The following is a 19150-nucleotide window of genomic DNA, read 5'->3' on the forward strand; positions in this document are numbered from 1 at the left end:
TCACATTGACTTATACCTTTCTTTTGTTGTAGTTCTGACGACGTTCCCTTCTGGAATTCAAAGTCTGTCAATACACGATCTGGCAATGGACAATATCAATTAATCCCATATCAATATACTGTTCAAATCAATACCAATCTGATCAATCTGGATTTAACTCAAAGTCAACGGCATAACGGTACAATCTCGATATCCCCGTTAGTACAACATCAACAGATAACAATTACAATCTATAATCAATATCCAATACAATCTGTAATCCAACCATAATCCAAATCTGTCCAATACCACTCAATATAATCTGAAAAATCATAACAAATCCGTAATCAATCTGTTTCTTAGTCTGACTTCGATTCTATGATGTCTAGCATGTCAAGAACATCATATATGAATCCTATTCGATTCTGACAATAGCATAATTTCAAAACATATCAAAACGTAACAAAACTTACGTCCAGTTGGAGCCTGCGTCGATAGGAACACAGTACTGAAGTCGGATTGAAATTCTGACGGCCGGATCTTTCACAAAAAGGCGCAAAAATTTTCAACACATTCACAGAAACTTTTCTCGATTCTTTCTGATGGTTTTTGAAGAATTAACGTTTCTTTATATATATATATTGCATGTCTAGAGCTAGGTGGCTTATCCTTTCACGCAACACGTCTCGCGCATATGCGCGACATCACTCGGCGCATATGCATGAGACATTATGTCTCTGCGCGTAGCATGCACAGCGCCTCGCGCATATGCGCGCCCCTGCTCGGCGCATATGCGCGAGGTTCTCCGGAATTGCACTTGATTCATCGCACAACTCGCGCATATGCGCGTACACTCCTCGCGCATATGCGCGAGGTTTTCTGCCCCTCGCACGCACATGCGCGGATCCAAGTCGCGCATATGCGCGAGGTTCTCTGCCCATTCCACGCATATGCGCCCGACATAAACGCGCATATGCGCGAGGCTCAATCCTCACACATAATTCAACTCTCCTTTCCGCCTTCCCCGGTCTAATCCGTTCCATCTATAATCACATTAATTAATCAACAAATCATATCAGATTACAATAATCAATTTCTCGGGCATTACACTTGTCGTTTTACCAAAAACTATAGTTGGTGGTAATAGTATAACTCAAATATTTTAAACTGTATAACAGCCCAATCGCCATGATTCGAGCGTTGTACCTAGCAAAGACAATTATTGCACATCAACAATACGACATAAGAGGTTAGAATCATGTTAATATTTTTATAAAGGCAAAAATTTGTGTGACACGGTCTCACGGGTCGTATTTTGTGAGATTGATCTCTTATTTGGGTCATCCATGAAAAAGTATTACTTTTTTGGCTAAGAGTATTACTTTTTATTGTGAATATCGGTGGAGTTGACTCATCTCACAGATAAAGATTCGTGAGACCGTCTTACAAGAGACCTACTCTTTTATAAAAGATCCGTGAGCATTTTTAAAGAAACACGAGAAGTTAAAAACTGATTTATTTTTCACATGAGATTATTAGATATTTTGATATTTCACAAGAGAGTCGTATGCAATTTACTCTACGATCACGTGTAACTCGTGCGCATAATAAAGTAATACATATCAAATTTACTGGAAAAGACCCTCACAAGTCACAAATAATTGAGATTCTACATCATGAATTTTTCTTTACCCATTCAATTTACTGGAAAATTCAATCGCTTACATATATAGATTCAACATTTTAGTCTATTTATTTATTTTTTTTCTCATTAATAATTTGCCACAATTTCAAAAGATTGTACGTTCAGATAATATTTAATCGAATTTTTTCCCGAAGGAAATATTTAACCGAATTATTTAGACAAAAACTTGTGTGAGACGGTTTCACAGGTCGTATTTTGTGAGACCGATCTATTATTTGGATCATCCATGAAAAATTATTATTTTTTATGCTAAGAGTATTACTTTTTATTGTGAATATCGGTAGGATTGACCAGTCTCACGGATAAAAATTCGTGAGACCTTCTCACAAAAGACCTACTCAATTATTTGTTATAACCTTATCACGTTATTCTTGCTGTTTATTAGAATTCCGCCGCCTGGCTCATTCGCAAATGAACTTGTGTTCAGAATAAAATAAATAATTAAAAATTATCCATGACGTCATTGATATATATAACGTACAATTATAACTTATTAATCATCCATTTTAATTAAATTAATAATAAATTATGCACACACTTTGTAAAATTATGATTATAATTATAATTATACTTTATATAATATATTTTTAAATTTTTTTAAATTCTTAATTTTATGTTTAATTTAATAATAATTGATATAAATTAGTGAGATGTCCTAATGTTATTTGAGATAAGTAATATTGAAAATAAGTTGTAATGCCAATTTTGAGAAAAAAAATGTTGGTACGAGGACAATTTGGGAAACAAAAGATGATATAATCTACATGACAAATTCTTTATTTTTAATATAGCATATGTGACGGATTTTTTATATAACGGTAAATATGTTTAGTTTAATAATAATTGATAGAAATTAGTGAGAGATCATAGGGTAATTTGAGACAAGTAATATTGAAAATAAATTGCAATGTCAATTTTGAAAAAAAGTGATAATTTTTTTAATATAATCTAATATATTATTAAATTTGAAATACTTAAAATAACTAATTTTTCATATCATAACTTCAATTAAATATAAAACAAATAAATCATAAAAAATACAATACAAATACGTAATACAATACAAGCGACCAAGAGGTTAAATCGTTGAGCACGTGGAGGTTTTTCTGTAATTCTGTCTCTAAGCCCAATCTTATAAAAACAAACCCCCACTCGCCCCTACTAAAACCACACAATTCTCTCCAAAATCTTTGAAACCATTTTCCCCACAAACAAGCCAGGACAGAATCGTCAATCGCCACCTCACGGAATGGGCTCCTCGGGAACGCCAACTCGGGTCGGCTCGGCTCGGGCTTCTCTCGTCGACTCCATACGCGGCTTCACGCTATCCGGCGTGCGTATCCACAAGGAGGATCTCAGGAAGAAGATCACTTTCCCTGAGTACCTCAGGCTCGCCATAAGGACCGCGATCCGAGCCAAGGACGCTGAAGCCGCCGCTGTGTCTCGTATTTACGAGTCTGCTCACGCCGAGGGAGCCGAGCCTGCTGCCCCGCCGGAGTATCCGATTGTTGTGTTTATTAATTCGAAGAGCGGCGGGCGGCACGGGCCCGAACTGAAGGCTCGACTTCAGGAACTAATGGCCGAAGAACAGGTAATTGACGAATTTACAAAATTGGTTGAATTGAGTACGTGCACGAGTTCACATCTAACGAGTTGTAGATGGTGACGTTCATTTATTTTTCTTTCTGAAAGAATTTGACATATTTGTGCGTGTGTCTTTAAATTTTTTTTTAAAATAATTTAATTTAAAAAAAACTTGTTCTTTCCTATCTCCTTTCTTACTTTACTCATGGCATTTCTGATTAGTGACGTGATGAATGAGAATATTGTTTATTCGAAAATTCTGCTTTTTATTTATTTATTTTTTTTTATTTTTGAGAATTTATAATGGGTTTCGAGTGGTGAAAACTTGGATCCGAGCTACGTTTAATTTCGTCTGTTTGGAATATTTATTATTTTTCTCCTTTATTTAAAGATATGGGTGGGTAATTGATGGCACGCCCATGTATAAAAAATAGGATTTGGAATTGAAATTGGATTTGAATTTTAAGTTCATGGAATTAGAATTTTGTTTTGAAATTTTAAAATAAATTTTTTTATATTAAAAAAAATTGTATTGCTTATTTTTAAATTTTTTTTATTAATAATATTTCTATAAATACTATTTTTTTGTAAGAACAAAAACTTATTTTAAACATATAACAAATATTTTTAGTAAATATTTTTTTAATAAATGGAAAAATATAATGTTTATCGAGATGAAACTAAAAATAAAGTTACCAAAATTTATAAATTGGGTTTTTAATATTAAAAATTTAAGACAAAAAAAAGTTTATAAAATTTTTTAAATATAAAAAAATTATTGATTTTCTCAAAAAAAAAATTAAAATAAATAATAATAATAATAATAATAATAATAATAATAGCTTGAATTGATAATATAGATTTTGCATAAGTGGTATTTTGTAAATTTTTTTAAAAATATTTAAAATTTATTAGTAAGTGATAAAAATTTTATAATAAAAATAATATTATTGTTTTTAAAACTCAAAACCCATTAGTTTAGTTAAATGAAATCCCATCAAATACCAACTCTATTTTAAAATCTCATTTTACCAAACTCTAAAAGCCACACACACTCTAGTTCTGTATCTTTTGTTGGAAGTGCATATATACTGAACTCAGGTCTTTCTCAAAATAAAAAACAAGCATTATTCTTTGCTTGATAAAGCAAACAAATTCTCTCTCCTTGTTTGGTGTTTATTTATGTATTATGTTCTAAAGATTGTTATGTTTCGTGGGAAATAATTTTGGGGAAATATTTTAAGGAAAATAGCAGAAAAGGTTTTGGGGTGTAGATAAACAAGTAATTTTTTTTACGATATCGCACGTGTTGTGTGCTCGTACAATTTTTTTAATTGAATTTTACCTTTAATTTATTCAATTTTTTTAAAAAAACTTGACATACTATTATAGGATAAATGCATTATGTCATATATTAAAATTTTCAAAGGGTAAATATGATAATTATAAAGCTGTCTGTGCTGAAGTGACAATTATCAAAATGAATTGAGGTGATATTGACAAAAACAAAAATTCCATACCACGGACCACTGCCATGCTCACTCTTAATATAAGTACTAGTAAACTTCGCATGCGATGCGTGAACGTAAATTAAATTTTTATCTAAAATATAATTTTATAATGTACATGTAATAAATTTTAAAATGAAATATAATGATATTTTAAGTAATTTTTATTTAAAATTAATGTTTGAACTTTTAATTTATTATATTTTTTTAATCACCAATTTATTATGCTTTGTTTTATTTAAAAAATAATGTTATTATGGGGAAGGGGTTTTTTGGGGCAAATATTTGGTATGGCATGAGAGACCAAAAGTGGTTACATTATATAATTATTATCATATAGATTATACAAATTATAGAAAGATGATGCATAATTTATTATGTAGTATATTTGAAAAGTGTAAAAAGATGAACTAAAAGTAATACTCCCTCCATCCCATTTGTATAGACTTATTTGTGTTTTCACACAAATTATGAAAATTATCGAAAAATCAAAATTTCACAAATAAAATTTTGATTTTACCCTAATTTATTAGTATTTTGATAAGATATAAAAAATTGTTGGAGTTGTTAATGTATTTAATGATTTTAACATGAACTAAAAGTAATTCTCTCCCTCAGCCCTCCAATTACTTTGTTCGATAATTTGCGAGCAATTTGTGAACTTAATAAATTATTAATTAATATTAATATAATATAGTTAAATAGTAAATAAATATATTTCAAATCTTTTGAGTCTATATTTCAAGCAATAATCCGAATAGTTCGCGACCATGCTCGGATATTTCGAGCCAAGTTCGAACTCAAGCCTGGGTTAAAGAGGAGGGTTGCGTTAGGTTGCCAGCCAGTGTAAAACTTTGGCAATTTTTATGTATAGACCCCTTTAACTATTGAGCTAATGCTAGGATGTTCGCCGGAATGAACGCGTTGCATGTCCGACTGCAACGTCTCGGCAAGGATTGCTATATCTCCTAGTGGACTCGGGTTTAGTGTTAAATATGTAAGAGTCCTCATACCTGCAGGGTCCTACTGCGATGCTTAGGCAACGACCGCCATACCTCCTCGGGAACTCTGATGTAGTTTTAAATAATCAAGATTCTCATGTTCTAAGTTAGAGAAGAATGAACTGCACAAGGATACAAATTGTCTTAGATTTGGCACGTGGAATATAGGGACCCTCACTAGTAAAGCTATGGAGGTGACAATGATTAGGAGAAAGATTATTATTTTATGTGTGCAAGAGACAAAATGGGCAGGGGAGAAGGCAAAGACATTAGAAACCTCCGGTTTTTAAGTTATGGCACGTAGGAAAAATCAAAACAAGAAATGAAGTTGGGAGTTGTTGTAGATAATTTGTTCAAGGAAGACGTGATGAAGAGGGAAAGACCATCTTAGACTTCGCAATAGCATATGAGCTAATCATAGCTAGAACGTATTTCAAAAGAGAGACGAACATTTGATAACATTAAAAAATGGGAATAATAAATCACATATTAACTTTGTTGTGGTCAAGAAGATGGATAGGAAAGTGTGCAAGGTCATCTCTAGAGAAAGTTTAACCACCCAACATAGGTTTGTGGTTTTAGATATACGTTTCAAACATGGTATTCTTAGAAGTAAAGTTTGTACAACTCCTAGGATCAAGTGGTGGAACTTAAAGGATGAGAAACGAAATGCCTTTTAAGGATAGATTAGGAGAACACGCTTTTGAAAATATACTTGGGACGCTGATGAGACTTTGGAAAAAACACTCCATGTGAAAACGGTGGCTAGAGCATTCTTGGAATAGCAAAAGGATGGGTACCACCAAATAAAAAATCTTGGTAGTGGGAAAAAAAGTACAAGAGAAAGTGAATGTCAAAAGAACCGTCTATAATTATTCTACACTTGTAAGAATGGGAAAACTTGAAAAAAAATGCACTAGCCAAGAAAGAGGTCAATAAAATAGTTCAAGAAGCCAAAGATAAAGTTTCAAAGACTTTTATCGATAGCTTGATACTATACAAAGAAGGAAAAAAAGGTCTATAGAATAGCTAAAGCAAGAGAGGAAAATAAGAGATCTAAATCAAATAAGATGCATTAAAGATGAGTCAAATAGGGTGTTAGTGAATGATAGGGAAATAAAAGAGTGATGAAATAGGTATTTTCATCACCTCTATAATGAAGGTCAAGATAACAACCTAACTTAGGAAATTTAAGCATGTTAAAAGGAGCATAGAAACATGAGCTTTTAAGAATTCGACCTTCAGAGGTAGATGAAAACTTGAAGACAATGAAAAATGGAAGGGGGTAGGACCCAATATAATCCGATCGAGCTATTGAAGTGCCTTAGGAATCAAGGAATTTGATGGCTGACAAAGTTATTTAACAAGATATTAAGAACGAATAAAATATCAGACCAGTGGAGAAAGTATTGTAGTTTCTTGTTTAAAAACACGGGAGAAATACAAAACTGGCAAATTATAGGGCAGTAAGCTATTGAGTTAAACCATGAAGCTTTGGGAAAGAGTGATTGAAAGAAGATTAAGAAAATATGGTAAGTTGACTGAAAATCAATTTGGATTTATGTTTGGATGGTCGATGATGGAGGCTATACACCTCCTCAAACAATTAGCAAAAACACGTTGAGAGCAAAAGCAAGACTTACACATGGTGTTTATCGACCTAAAAAAAGCATATGACAGAGTGCCGAGAGAAATTATGTTGAAGGTTTTGGAAAAGAAAGACATAAGAATAGCATATGTTGAAGTCATGAAGGACATGTATAAGGACGTAGTGACAAAGAGTAAAGACCTCAGGATGATTAACTGAAGAGTTTCCTATAAAAAATAGGGCTGCATCAGGGATCGGCTTTAAGCTCTTATTTTTTTGCACTTGTCACGTTTGAACTCACCAGACGTATTCAGGACAGTGTACTTGGTGCATGTTGTTTGTAAATTTCAATGTCTTAGTTTATGAAACTCGTGAATGAGTAAGTGTCAAGCTTGAAACTTGGCGAGAATGATGAAAGAGAAATGTTTTAAACTTTGTTGAGTAAATACAAAATACATGGACTTTTAAGTTTAACAATGCTATGAGATAAAAGGCAATGATTAAAATTGGAGGTGCCAATGTATGGCGAATGAGGCCTTTAGGTATCTAAGATTATTCTTATAAAAATATGGGGGAGATTTATAGAGATTTATCACATAAAATACAAGTAAGATGGTCGAAGTGGAGTAATGTATCTGGTATCTGTGTAATATAAGTTACCCCTGAAACTCAAATGGAAGTTTTACAGAACAGCGGGTAGGTCATCTATTTATGTTCTACGGATCTGAATGTTGGTCAGCAAAGCGTGCACATAAACAAAAGATTAGTCGCAAATATTAGGATGCTAAGGTGGTTGTGCGGACATACTATAATGAATAGACTAAGAAACAAGTATATCAGAGAAAAAGTCGGGGTCGTCCCTATCGAATAAAAATTGAGGGAGAAACCTAATATAGTATTGACACGTTGAAAGGCGATCGATAGAGGCTTCACCTAGAAGATGCGAGACCATGACTATTGCTCATATTAATAGACAAAGAACGAGACAAAAGAATACTTGGATAATAACAATTATGTATGATATGCATTATCTAAATTTAGATGATGATATCATAGGAGATAAACTCAAATAAGGCCTGTTTCTTTAATGTGAAATTGTGAATCTTATTTGCAGAAGTGAAGTAATATACTTGAAATTAGGTGGCATTATTTAACTACAATCATAGAACTTTGGGATTAGCTACAAACTTATTGCTTTAAACTTTTAAGCTCGTGAAAAAGCATTTCCATTGGCAACTTTTGAAGGAATCATATATGCCCACGCTTGATTTTTAGATGATCAATTTTTTGGTAGCTTGGGTGCATGTAAGAGATTGCAAGCATAACACTGATTTACGCCGTATCCTTTTTAGCATTGAGGAAGTGAAATTAGAGTTTAAGTTGCTTTATTTCAAAGATTCTACCATGTGATATTATAGATCAGGTGTCTATTACTACTAGCATTAATCATTAAATCACATAATGTTCTCTGTTCAGCGTTAAGCCTAATACTTGTTAAATACCAGGAAAATGTGATGCAGAGGTTACAACGACGAACATTCATGTGGCTTTTCTCATTTTTTCCTGTTATATGTTGACCAGGTTTTTGACTTATCAAACGTGAAGCCTCATGAATTTGTTGAGTATGGATTGTATTGCCTGGAGAAGTTTGCTAGTCTTGGCGACAGCTGTGCTAAAGAGACTCGTGAAAAACTTAGAATAGTGGTATATATCCGCTGCTGATATGTTTTTGAGTTTTTTTTGCTACCTTCTCGCCTGTGCAAAAATAACTTTTGCAGTAGTACATGTAGGCAATTTACACACAGACCTTGAATGTATCTAGCATATGACAGGTTGCGGGGGGTGATGGTACTGTTGGATGGGTCCTTGGTTGTCTTGGAGAGCTTAACAAACAGGGTCGACTTCCAATACCAGCAACAGGAGTTATTCCACTTGGAACAGGGAATGACTTGTCGAGGAGTTTTCATTGGGTACGCATTTAATAATCTGTGGCAATTTCATCTTCCCCATCGTCTAGCATCTTAGATTGGTCGTTATTTTAATTTTTTTGTAGGGTGGATCATTTCCTTTTAATTGGAAATCATCCATTAAAAGAACTCTTGACAAGGTAGCCAACGGTTCTCTTGCCCATCTGGATAGGTTAGTTTTATAATTTGTTAAATTTGATTATCTTTTTGGACCTTTTTACATATGTGCATGTATATTTTCTCAACAAATTTTTGGCCGACTTTTTGGGTTAAGGTATTGTACAACTGTAGAAACAATGAGGGAAAATGGGTGGCTAGAAGATTACTACTTGGTAAACGATCCTGTGGATACTCTCTTGAGGGCCATTTTTTGATGGCATAATTTCTTTAGGAAACAAAATTTTATTAATAAAATAAATATAGATGTACATTTGAAGAAAAAGGTATCCTTTTGATCCATCTATAGATACTAATGGTAGATGGCTCAATCAAAATATTTAGTCCACTAAAAATAAGTTGCATCATTATTATTAATGCTCATATAGGTTGGCAACAGATTAATGATGAGGTAAATAGAGTTTTTTAGGTCTTTATCCATGTGCACAAAGTGCAACAATATTGGATTTTTCTGACAATTGAAACAAACCTTTTGTTCCTTTCCCTCCAAAGCTCCTATGAGATTATCATTATCACCAACTTTCATAATTTTCTGGCATTATCTCTTCCAAACATGTAGTTGGATTCACACAAGTTTGTTACATTTTTTATCCACGTCCAAATGAGACCTAGATTCTTTCAGTATTTTGTTCCATAAAGATGTTGAGAAACTGCACGATGGATTGATATGATCTGTAGATTCATCACGGTCGTTGCGTAGAATGCTCTCCGTTGATGAATTCACCTACCAGAGGTGTAAAAATAAAGATGTGCGACGTTGTAATTTGTAATGTGAGGATCTGAAATTATTGATTTTGATGGAAAAATGGTTAAACTGCAGTGGGTTTGTCAATAACTTGTCCTAATTGTTAATATGTAAATCTTTGGTATGTTTGAAGATTATAGTTACTCTCTCTTGGAAATGGCTTATACATCTCCATTTCTCTCCAAGTGTCTTCTTTGGCAAATATAGTTGCGTCGCATTGTCGCCACAAACTATTAGTTGTCTTTTTTCATAACCCTTTGTTTTTATATAGAAAGTTGCATGTACATTTACTTATCGGAATATTTGTTTTGTTTTCATCAAAAGATGCATAACCTTTGAAGTTTGACGAATGCACCTTTAATGTGCAGTTGGCATGTTCTCATATCAATGCCATCTGGGGAAGATTTGAAAACCCCTTATTCTCTCAAAGCCACCGAAGAAACACTTCTTGATCTGGTTTGTAGCCCAAGTTAATTTAACTGTCTTTGTTTTTATTTTGTTTTGTTCCCGTGGGTTATTTTCAGTTAAAATTGGTACAAAAGGTAAGTAGCTCTGTACTTCATCCAGTCATGTTTAGTAGCTACCTAATCTTATTAAAGTGCTCGTTCTATAAATGCAACACTAAGGTTATTCTCATAGCAAATGAGTTAGTGGCAAGGGAATGCATTTGGATTGTCTTCTTCAGCAGTTCATATTAAGCTTATTCAATTCAACTCATGAACTCTGATTTTTTGGAACGATATTCTTGAAGATGTTGGATCATATTATAAAAATTTATGTTCATTCATAAAGAAGTTTAGTTTAAAAGATATTTTCAGGGGAAGAGTAACTTTGGAATCACAATAACAAGGATTTCATTTTTTCGTTTTTGGTTATGTGAACTTTTAAGATGATATTTGTCTCTTTACGAGCTTATGGTCTTGTAACTGTTTTTAATTTAACTTGTCATAGTTTACAAACTAATGACAGCAACCAATTAAGAACAGGAACACCAATTAATTAGATCTTTGGACTACAGTAACAGCTTGCCAATTGCCTTTCTTGCCTTGAAAACATTTACCCTCTATAACATCTGTAGAGAACTGGAAAATAAGTGACCTTCTGTGACACACTCTTTGAGCATATCTAGCATATGAAGATAGCCTACAACTAGAATTTCAGAAATCAAATTCATATATTCCTAAATTTTCATCTTATTCCAGTTAAATAATGCTTTTTGATAGATTTTCTTTTCCTCAGATTCCATCTTTATTGGTGAGGCATGCATGTTTCATTGTTTTTTCAAAAATGGTGGCCAGTATCTTAAATAGAAGTTCGTTGCTCTTCCTTACCATCAATTTGTACTTTTCAATTGCAATGTTTCTCTAGCTGAACTTACATCTTAGTTCAACAAATGGTTTGATAATTTGTTAAAATCGCAAGAAATGATATTTAAAACAGAAGGCTTCTGAGAAAAAAAAATGAATGGATTATTTTCTTTACTCCATATCTTGATATGGCAATTGCATGGGTAGTGATTTCTTAATCTGTGCTCAAGTTATACTAATTTATTTATATGTGGTGCATTGCCTACTTTATTGCATCCACAGTCGTGCATCACACAAGCTTGCGCTTTGCGATGTTGAATTCAATAACTTTGTTCCCCGTTTAAAGGCAATAACACCATAACTTTATTATTTTTATCATGTTGTTGCTGAAGGTTACAGGAGTGCTTGATCTATGTTATTAATAAATGTCATATGCAGGAACTTGAAGTTGAAGGGGAGTTACCAGAAAATGTTTCCTGTTATCAGGGAGTCTTTTATAATTATTTCAGCTTAGGTCCGCTTTTGATTTTGTTAGTTTCTTCTCTGTTTAAGTTGTGCTCACATGCTTTTAGTTGAAATAATATCTTTGTTTTGTGTTTGCAGGCATGGATGCACAGGTTGCTTATGGTTTCCACCATTTGCGGAATGAAAAACCTTACCTTGCTAAGGGTCCTATTTCAAACAAGGTGCAAATTGTTCTTTCGTGGTCCTATTTTACTTTGATTTTCTTCTACTTAGCATTAATTCTAGAATGAAGGTTTAACTTAAGGAACTCGGAATTTTCTTGTTTTAAAGGTGGGTTATGTACAACGATGATATTTTGAAGATTTAGATGTGATTATGCTATTTCCTTTAATATTCCTTTACATTGGTTCTTAATCCCGGTGCTACTTTATTTTCATCGTATTTCATTTGTGTTGTCACTAAAGTTGGCCTGCATATTGTATAAATTTTCTCGAAATACGCACAACAATCATCGACATACTTTTATATGTCTACATAGTTTTCATTATCAAGGGGCAGTAATACATGCTAACTTTTATTTATTGCAGTTAATATATTCTGGATACAGTTGCAAGCAAGGGTGGTTTTTCACGCCATGCAGCAGTAATCCAGGTTTAAGGTATTTGTTTTACTTGTTCCAGAATTTGAATTCAGTTTTTTTAAATCAGAGCTTTCTATACTAACTACGTTTTGTGTATTTTTCATTATTTGCTTAAATCTAGCATTCAAGTAAATATAAATCTGTTCAAAATTGTAAGATTGTTTTCCAATTGTAGAATTTTATAGAATGCTAACCGTGTGTGGTATTAGGGAATTTAATGAGATTTGGAATTAAAAATATCATTTTAGTGATGGGAGATATGTTATTTAAAAAAGGGATTGGTATTTCATGGAATTTGATGGAATTTGGTTTAACTAAATGTAACATGAGATTCGGGGAATTTGAGTTATGGAGAAAATAAAATCATTTTTATTATTAAATTTGTATAACTTACTCATAAATTTTCATTCTTCTTTTCAGATTTTATAAAATACAATTTTCCTACTATTAATTCACATCCATTTATATTAGAAATTTTGAAAAAAAAATTCAAATCAATAAAAAAAACTAGGGGTGTCAAAATCGGACACGACCCATCAACTCGACACTGTTCAACCTAAAAAAAATCATGTTAAGGTTTGGGGTTTTCGGGTTCGGGTCAGATCGGGTTGGACCCGATAGCTGACCCGAAAAAATTATCGGGTTGGGTTGGGTTCGAGTCAACCCGGATTGACCCGAAAATTTTAATTTTTTTAAAAATATAATTAATAAATATTGCCTACATTTTTATATATTGTATGTCTGAAAAAATATACTGTATATTTATTTAATAAATTTTCATAATTTAATATTTATTTTGAGTATTTTTTATTTTTTAAACAATTGTTTATTTGATTTAGTAAATATATTTTATTTTTATACAATTAGACTTTCAAATTTAAATCATATATATAAGGAAGATTTTGTTATTAATTATTATGTGTTTAAATTAAAATATATTTTTTTTGAATTTTATTTAATTTTCTTTAAAAAAATTAAAGATCGGTTTGGCTCGGGTTCGAGTTCGGGTTCAGGTCGAATAATTTTTGAATAGTATTATTGCTCATCCCGACCCCACCCATCCAATCAAATTGACACCCTTAAAAAAATGCTTTTATATTTAAAACCTATAAATTATTTCTTCTTTTAAATAACTTCACTGTTTTTACTAAAAATTTAATTTATCAAAACTTAATAATTACTTTTGATAAACTTTATATTTTTCATTTCTTGCAATTTAAGAAAAATATGTTGTCATATGTTTAAATTTGATTTTTCGTCTTATTCTTGATAAACGAAATATGGGTATTTATATAAATATGCTTAATACACAAATTGATTTTTTTAAAAATAAGCAATACAATGTTTTTTAATATCACATAATATTATTTTTAATTGTCAAATCAAATTCTAAAATGAAACACCGAAATAGAATTTCAAATACACAGATTTAAATTTTAATTCCAATACCAGTTCTTATTTTTTGTTCGTCTAAACACACTACTGTAAGAGAATGTTTGTTTGTATCACATGGTGCATGTCATCCTTTATTGAGATATTAATTTTGAACCTTAGTTAACAAGTTTCTTCAATTTATTGCCAAGTTAACCGCAGATGGACTTTACTAGTGAATGATTGCAGTAATGTACACTCGTATTCTGGAATTCCGAATTTACTGTAATTTTAATACTTCTTTAATAAAAATTAGTTTATTGTTATCAATTTGCTACTTGATTTACAACTCAGCATCTTTGCTCCTCTTGATTCTTTCCAAATTAAGTGTGGCATTAAGATGTATAAAGCACTTTCTCTCCACACATGCTTGAGCATATTTGATGCTCTTATTTTTCGACACATGTTCATGTCACAGGTGATTTTACTTGTGGAGTAACAAATAATTAGGCATTGCGAACTTTGATTGCTGGAAACTATGCGATTCTCCTTCGTCCTTAAAGATTTATATTAAACCAAGCAATACATTTTCATACTAATGTTGTGCAGGTCTTTGAAGAACATCTTAAGGATCTATGCTAAGAAGGTTAATTGTTCAAAATGGGAGCAAATTCCTGTCCCATCCAGGTTAAGTCCATTTGCTTGCACAGAGTGCATCTGAACTTATTGCCCGCTTACAACAATTGTATTTGAACAATCGTGATCTCCATCCAGCTTCACTAGCTAATTCTTTTCATATAATTTGTTTCTGTACTTAATTTTTTGTACATTTTGAATTAACTCTCAATGACTCTTACCCATCTTCCAGTGTAAGGTCTATAGTTATCCTCAATCTTCCTAGCTATGCAAGTGGAAGAAATCCATGGGGCCATTTAAAGCCAAATTATTTAGAAAAGGTAAAAAGTTTCTTCACACCATGCAACTTTCCCAGTCTCTGTTAAGATATGTACCAAATATTTGTTGATTGTTTTTGTTTTTGTTTTTGTTTTCCTTAAGCCTCAGCAATGTATGTTGCTTCACGCTCATGATTCCCCATAAAGGGGCAAAAAGAGATATAATGCATTTTTTGGCTTCATGTATGTTGCTTCACTTTCATGTTTCCCCATAAAAAGGACAAAACTTATAGTGCACCTTTTGGTTTCATGTGCATTATTCATCTTAAGTGTTATATTTTTGGCTTGATGGTGAATGTATGGTGATCAATATGTTAAATAGTTGCTTCATATAGATTATTGATTACTGTTCTCTTATTTGTCTTTTCTTTTTCTAGAGAGGATTTGTGGAGGCCCATGCTGATGATGGTTTACTAGAAGTTTTTGGTTTCAAACATGGGTGGCATGCTTCAATGGTTATGGCTGAATTGATCTCAGCAAAACACATAGCCCAGGTACTGTAAGAACTTGGTTTAAAATGTATACTTGTCAATTTTTTTGCGCAATGACATGCAGAAAAATGCTTACTGGAGAAATATTAAATGGCATTATCTGCTAAAAAAAATACGGTAATTATGTATGAACAATAAATCTTGTTCCTTTGAAGCACGTGAAATATATTCATTGCTTTTCTGCATTAGGTTTTTAGGGAAATCGCTGCTGTTGTCAAACAACAAACTATGGTTTTATATACTACTAATGGGCCATACCCCGCAATTTCCAGGTCTCGGACATTCGGTTTGAACTTAGAGGTGGGGAATGGACAAAGGCGTATATGCAGATGGATGGTGAACCTTGGAAACAGCCCATGAACAAAGAATTCTCAACTTTCGTGGAAATTAAACGGGTACCATATAAGTCTGTTATGGTCAAGAGAGACTAGATTTTACTTCCTTCTGTTCGCAAAGTTTCCTCCGCCTTTTGAAAGCTTATTGTTGTATAGATCCAATATTTTGTCTTATATCCTATTTATCGCGTAGGGGAATTTATTTAGTCTGTCGTAGACCCGAATATGCGTTATGTAAAATCTCCCAAAGGTTGTTTTAGACATCTTGAGGTTGTATGTATCTTGATCCTATATTGTTTCTACAAGTTATTCCTCAAAACACGAGAAGCTGTGCACAATATAGCATGTTGTATCAGTAATTCTTTGATCTCCAAATTGATTAGAGTGAAGGATTCAACTGATCCTATAGTAAAAGAAGCCTAAAATCATAGGTAGGGTGATCCCTTGAAAAGTCTGTGCATATAGTCTTGTCACTACTCTGGGACCGATGAACATGGACCGTGGCTCCTACACAACTGAAATTTATTCTTTCTGAAATTATACATTCGCACTTCTAGGATCTCTAATGAAATTCACAGGTCTGATACAATTGAATCTAAGTGAGTCATATGACTCGTATTTCGTGTTTTAGTTTCAGTGTAGATCGCATTATATCGAGGAAACTGCAATTTTGGTTTAGAGCTTGAATTTTTATTTTTCAATTAGTATGTCATACGATCTTTCAATATATCCTTTACAGTAAGTAAATTAATCCCAAACTTTACATGCTTCATGTCATTACTCGGTTTTGAGTTCTGTTGGTTTCTAGGAATTCCTTTCCCCATTATTATCAGTTCCCAGGCATAACTTAAGAATCTTGAAATCGTTACTTAGATCCATTTCTTGAATCCCTTCATCACCATGCTTATAGGCATCTTCGATATATCTGAGTAGCATCACTTCCTGACCTCCGGGCAACATATCTCCTACAACAATGATACTCTGGGCGGCATTAACTTTCGAATTCCTAAAACGTAAACAGTTCTTGATGACATGATAGATATCTATCGTCCTTTTAGTTAACCTTCGTCCAATTGACGTCCCAAAACTGAACAGAGCAAACAAAGTTACCGATCCTACAATAATTAAGAAGCTTGCAAATTCAAACACTGTGAGACTAGATACATGTCTGCTGCGAGATTGTTGAAGCAATTTGTGTAGCTAGGTAAACTATCGGTGATCATCCAGGCATATTCTCGAATTATGCTCGGACATAATTTCAGGTATAGAATATTAATCAGAATACTACTTAAGAGTAAATGGATAGTGACTTTGTTGGAAATATTTACTGCTGATATCAAATCTTATGTAGTGGTTCATGATAATTAAAAGATTTAATTATGCACAAACTTTATCTTCCACTTACCATAGATTTGTAAACATTTAGATATGTAAAATTATATCTTGATAAAATTATAGTAATAATGTAATCATATTTTGAAATTCAAAATATCTCATCATAATAAGCCAAAATTTAAATTTAAATTTAAAATTACTCGATGATATAATTTCTCTATAAATTGTGTTGTTTGGGATCCTTAAGTATACACATCAAAAGTTACATAACATCATCATTTGTGATGTTTGAATTGTTTAGGAGAATCTCAAACAACTAAAAGAAATACAATAGGTGTTCAACGTGTTCTTCATATTCAATGACTGGAGTTAATATCATATCCATTTTTCCGCATTTAGTATAATGTTATTATGTTTACATGAATAAATTCTTACATTTGGTATCATAGCGAGTTTTACATCTGCCATGACACAATTAAACAAAATTTTGAAAAATACATTTTTTTTATTTTTGAACAATTTTCGAAATTCAACCTAAATTGGACACAAAAACCTAACTATTAAATCAACGACACCTCCATCGTATGGAACCCAACTCCGGAAATTGGACCCACTGGCTGACAACACACGTCGGGGCGACTTTTTTTGCAGGCCGGAGCATTTCGTTGGAAAAACGGTCGGAATCCGCGATTTAGTCCAAGCACATCCAGCCACTGTTTTTCTGGTGAAATCACTTGATCGTCAGCCATTGAGAAAGAGGCTATCAAGGGCAAAAGGTTGCACAGATGTCCTTTTAACGATGACATCCAGATTGTATATCATCGTGAATTGATCAGAATTTCTAGAACTCGGCCGATAGCATGCTGTTGCGCAATTTCCTCAAACAAGATATCTTTTTCCTGCCAGTTCCATGGCGGTGTCGGTGGGGGGAGCGGTCGGAATAGGTCGGCCGTCCATGTACGACTGTCGACGGCCGGTGATTTCGCCGGAAAAGATGGCTGGATTGAATAAAAAATTGAGGGTTAGGGGTAGGGTTTGAATTTGAAATTATGGTTCAAAATTGAGGATTTTTAAATTTTAGACACATTTTGAAACTGTTACAATATTTTAAGTTTCAAAATGTTTAAAATTTTCATATTTTGAAATATCGTTTCTCCAAAAACATGGATATTTTGTATGTTTAAAATCATTGATATTTTGCATGTTTAAATTATTTGGATAAGATATGTTAAATATTGTGATTTATTATTATTTTTTTATCTTACATGCAATTAGAAATTATGTTAAATTTTTTGTTATGCAAATGAAGTTTGTTTATATTAAATTATATTTGGGTCCATAATTTTTATGAACAAATTAAATTAAAATTATGGCTTGTAAAAATCAATAATATGAATAATTAAGTAATAATAATTATGAAATACACATGAAAACTTGATTTGAGATAGTTTTTTTTACAGACTAAATGTTGATTTTAGGTCTTAGAACCCACTAGTCTTCCTGGCAACATTGCTCTGTCTAAGTAGTTTGGTTCTTAAAGAGGCCTTAACTCTACATATATTTCTTGAGAGTACTATTGAAAAGTGTAAATTGTCTTATTATTAATAATTATTCTATAAAGAATTAAGTGAAGCCAAAAAGTTTCCAGTAAATCATATAATTTTAAATAATTAAGGTTTAAGGACACCACTCTTAATTATGCAAATTTATACATTATGTTAACTTAGATTACATTATGGACAAAAATTGTAATTAATTATATAAATATAATAAATTTTATATCACATGGACTTTTATTATATTTATGTGATTAATTAGGATAAAATTTCAAAATATATTTTTCTTAATTTATCCACAAAAGTTAAATAAATTATTTTGATAGTTTTATTATAAAGTTGTATAAATTTAATTGAATTAAAACTTTAGCTTACATGCAAGCTATATGTCACTAGATTTTTTGTACATGATTTATATTGTTAAAACATGAAATATCCTTAAA

The 19150-nt window shown here is 32.2% G+C and overlaps 1 protein-coding gene across 1 annotated transcript; it reads left to right on the forward strand.

Annotated features, from left to right (window-relative positions):
* Positions 1-2846: 2846 nt before the first annotated feature.
* On the forward strand, positions 2847-16137 carry LOC140991093 (diacylglycerol kinase 7-like). The gene is made up of 12 exons (XM_073461015.1): positions 2847-3275; positions 8947-9069; positions 9198-9335; positions 9419-9504; positions 10623-10710; positions 12000-12075; positions 12165-12247; positions 12614-12684; positions 14647-14724; positions 14906-14993; positions 15368-15484; positions 15754-16137. The coding sequence occupies exons 1-12, from the start codon at positions 2934-2936 to the stop codon at positions 15910-15912; spliced, it is 1449 nt and encodes a 482-aa protein (XP_073317116.1). The 5' UTR covers positions 2847-2933; the 3' UTR covers positions 15913-16137.
* The last annotated feature ends 3013 nt before the right edge of the window (positions 16138-19150 follow it).

The sequence above is a fragment of the Primulina huaijiensis genome, chromosome 13 (assembly GCF_012295235.1).
Source record: "Primulina huaijiensis isolate GDHJ02 chromosome 13, ASM1229523v2, whole genome shotgun sequence".
NCBI classification, from domain to species: Eukaryota; Viridiplantae; Streptophyta; class Magnoliopsida; order Lamiales; family Gesneriaceae; genus Primulina; species Primulina huaijiensis.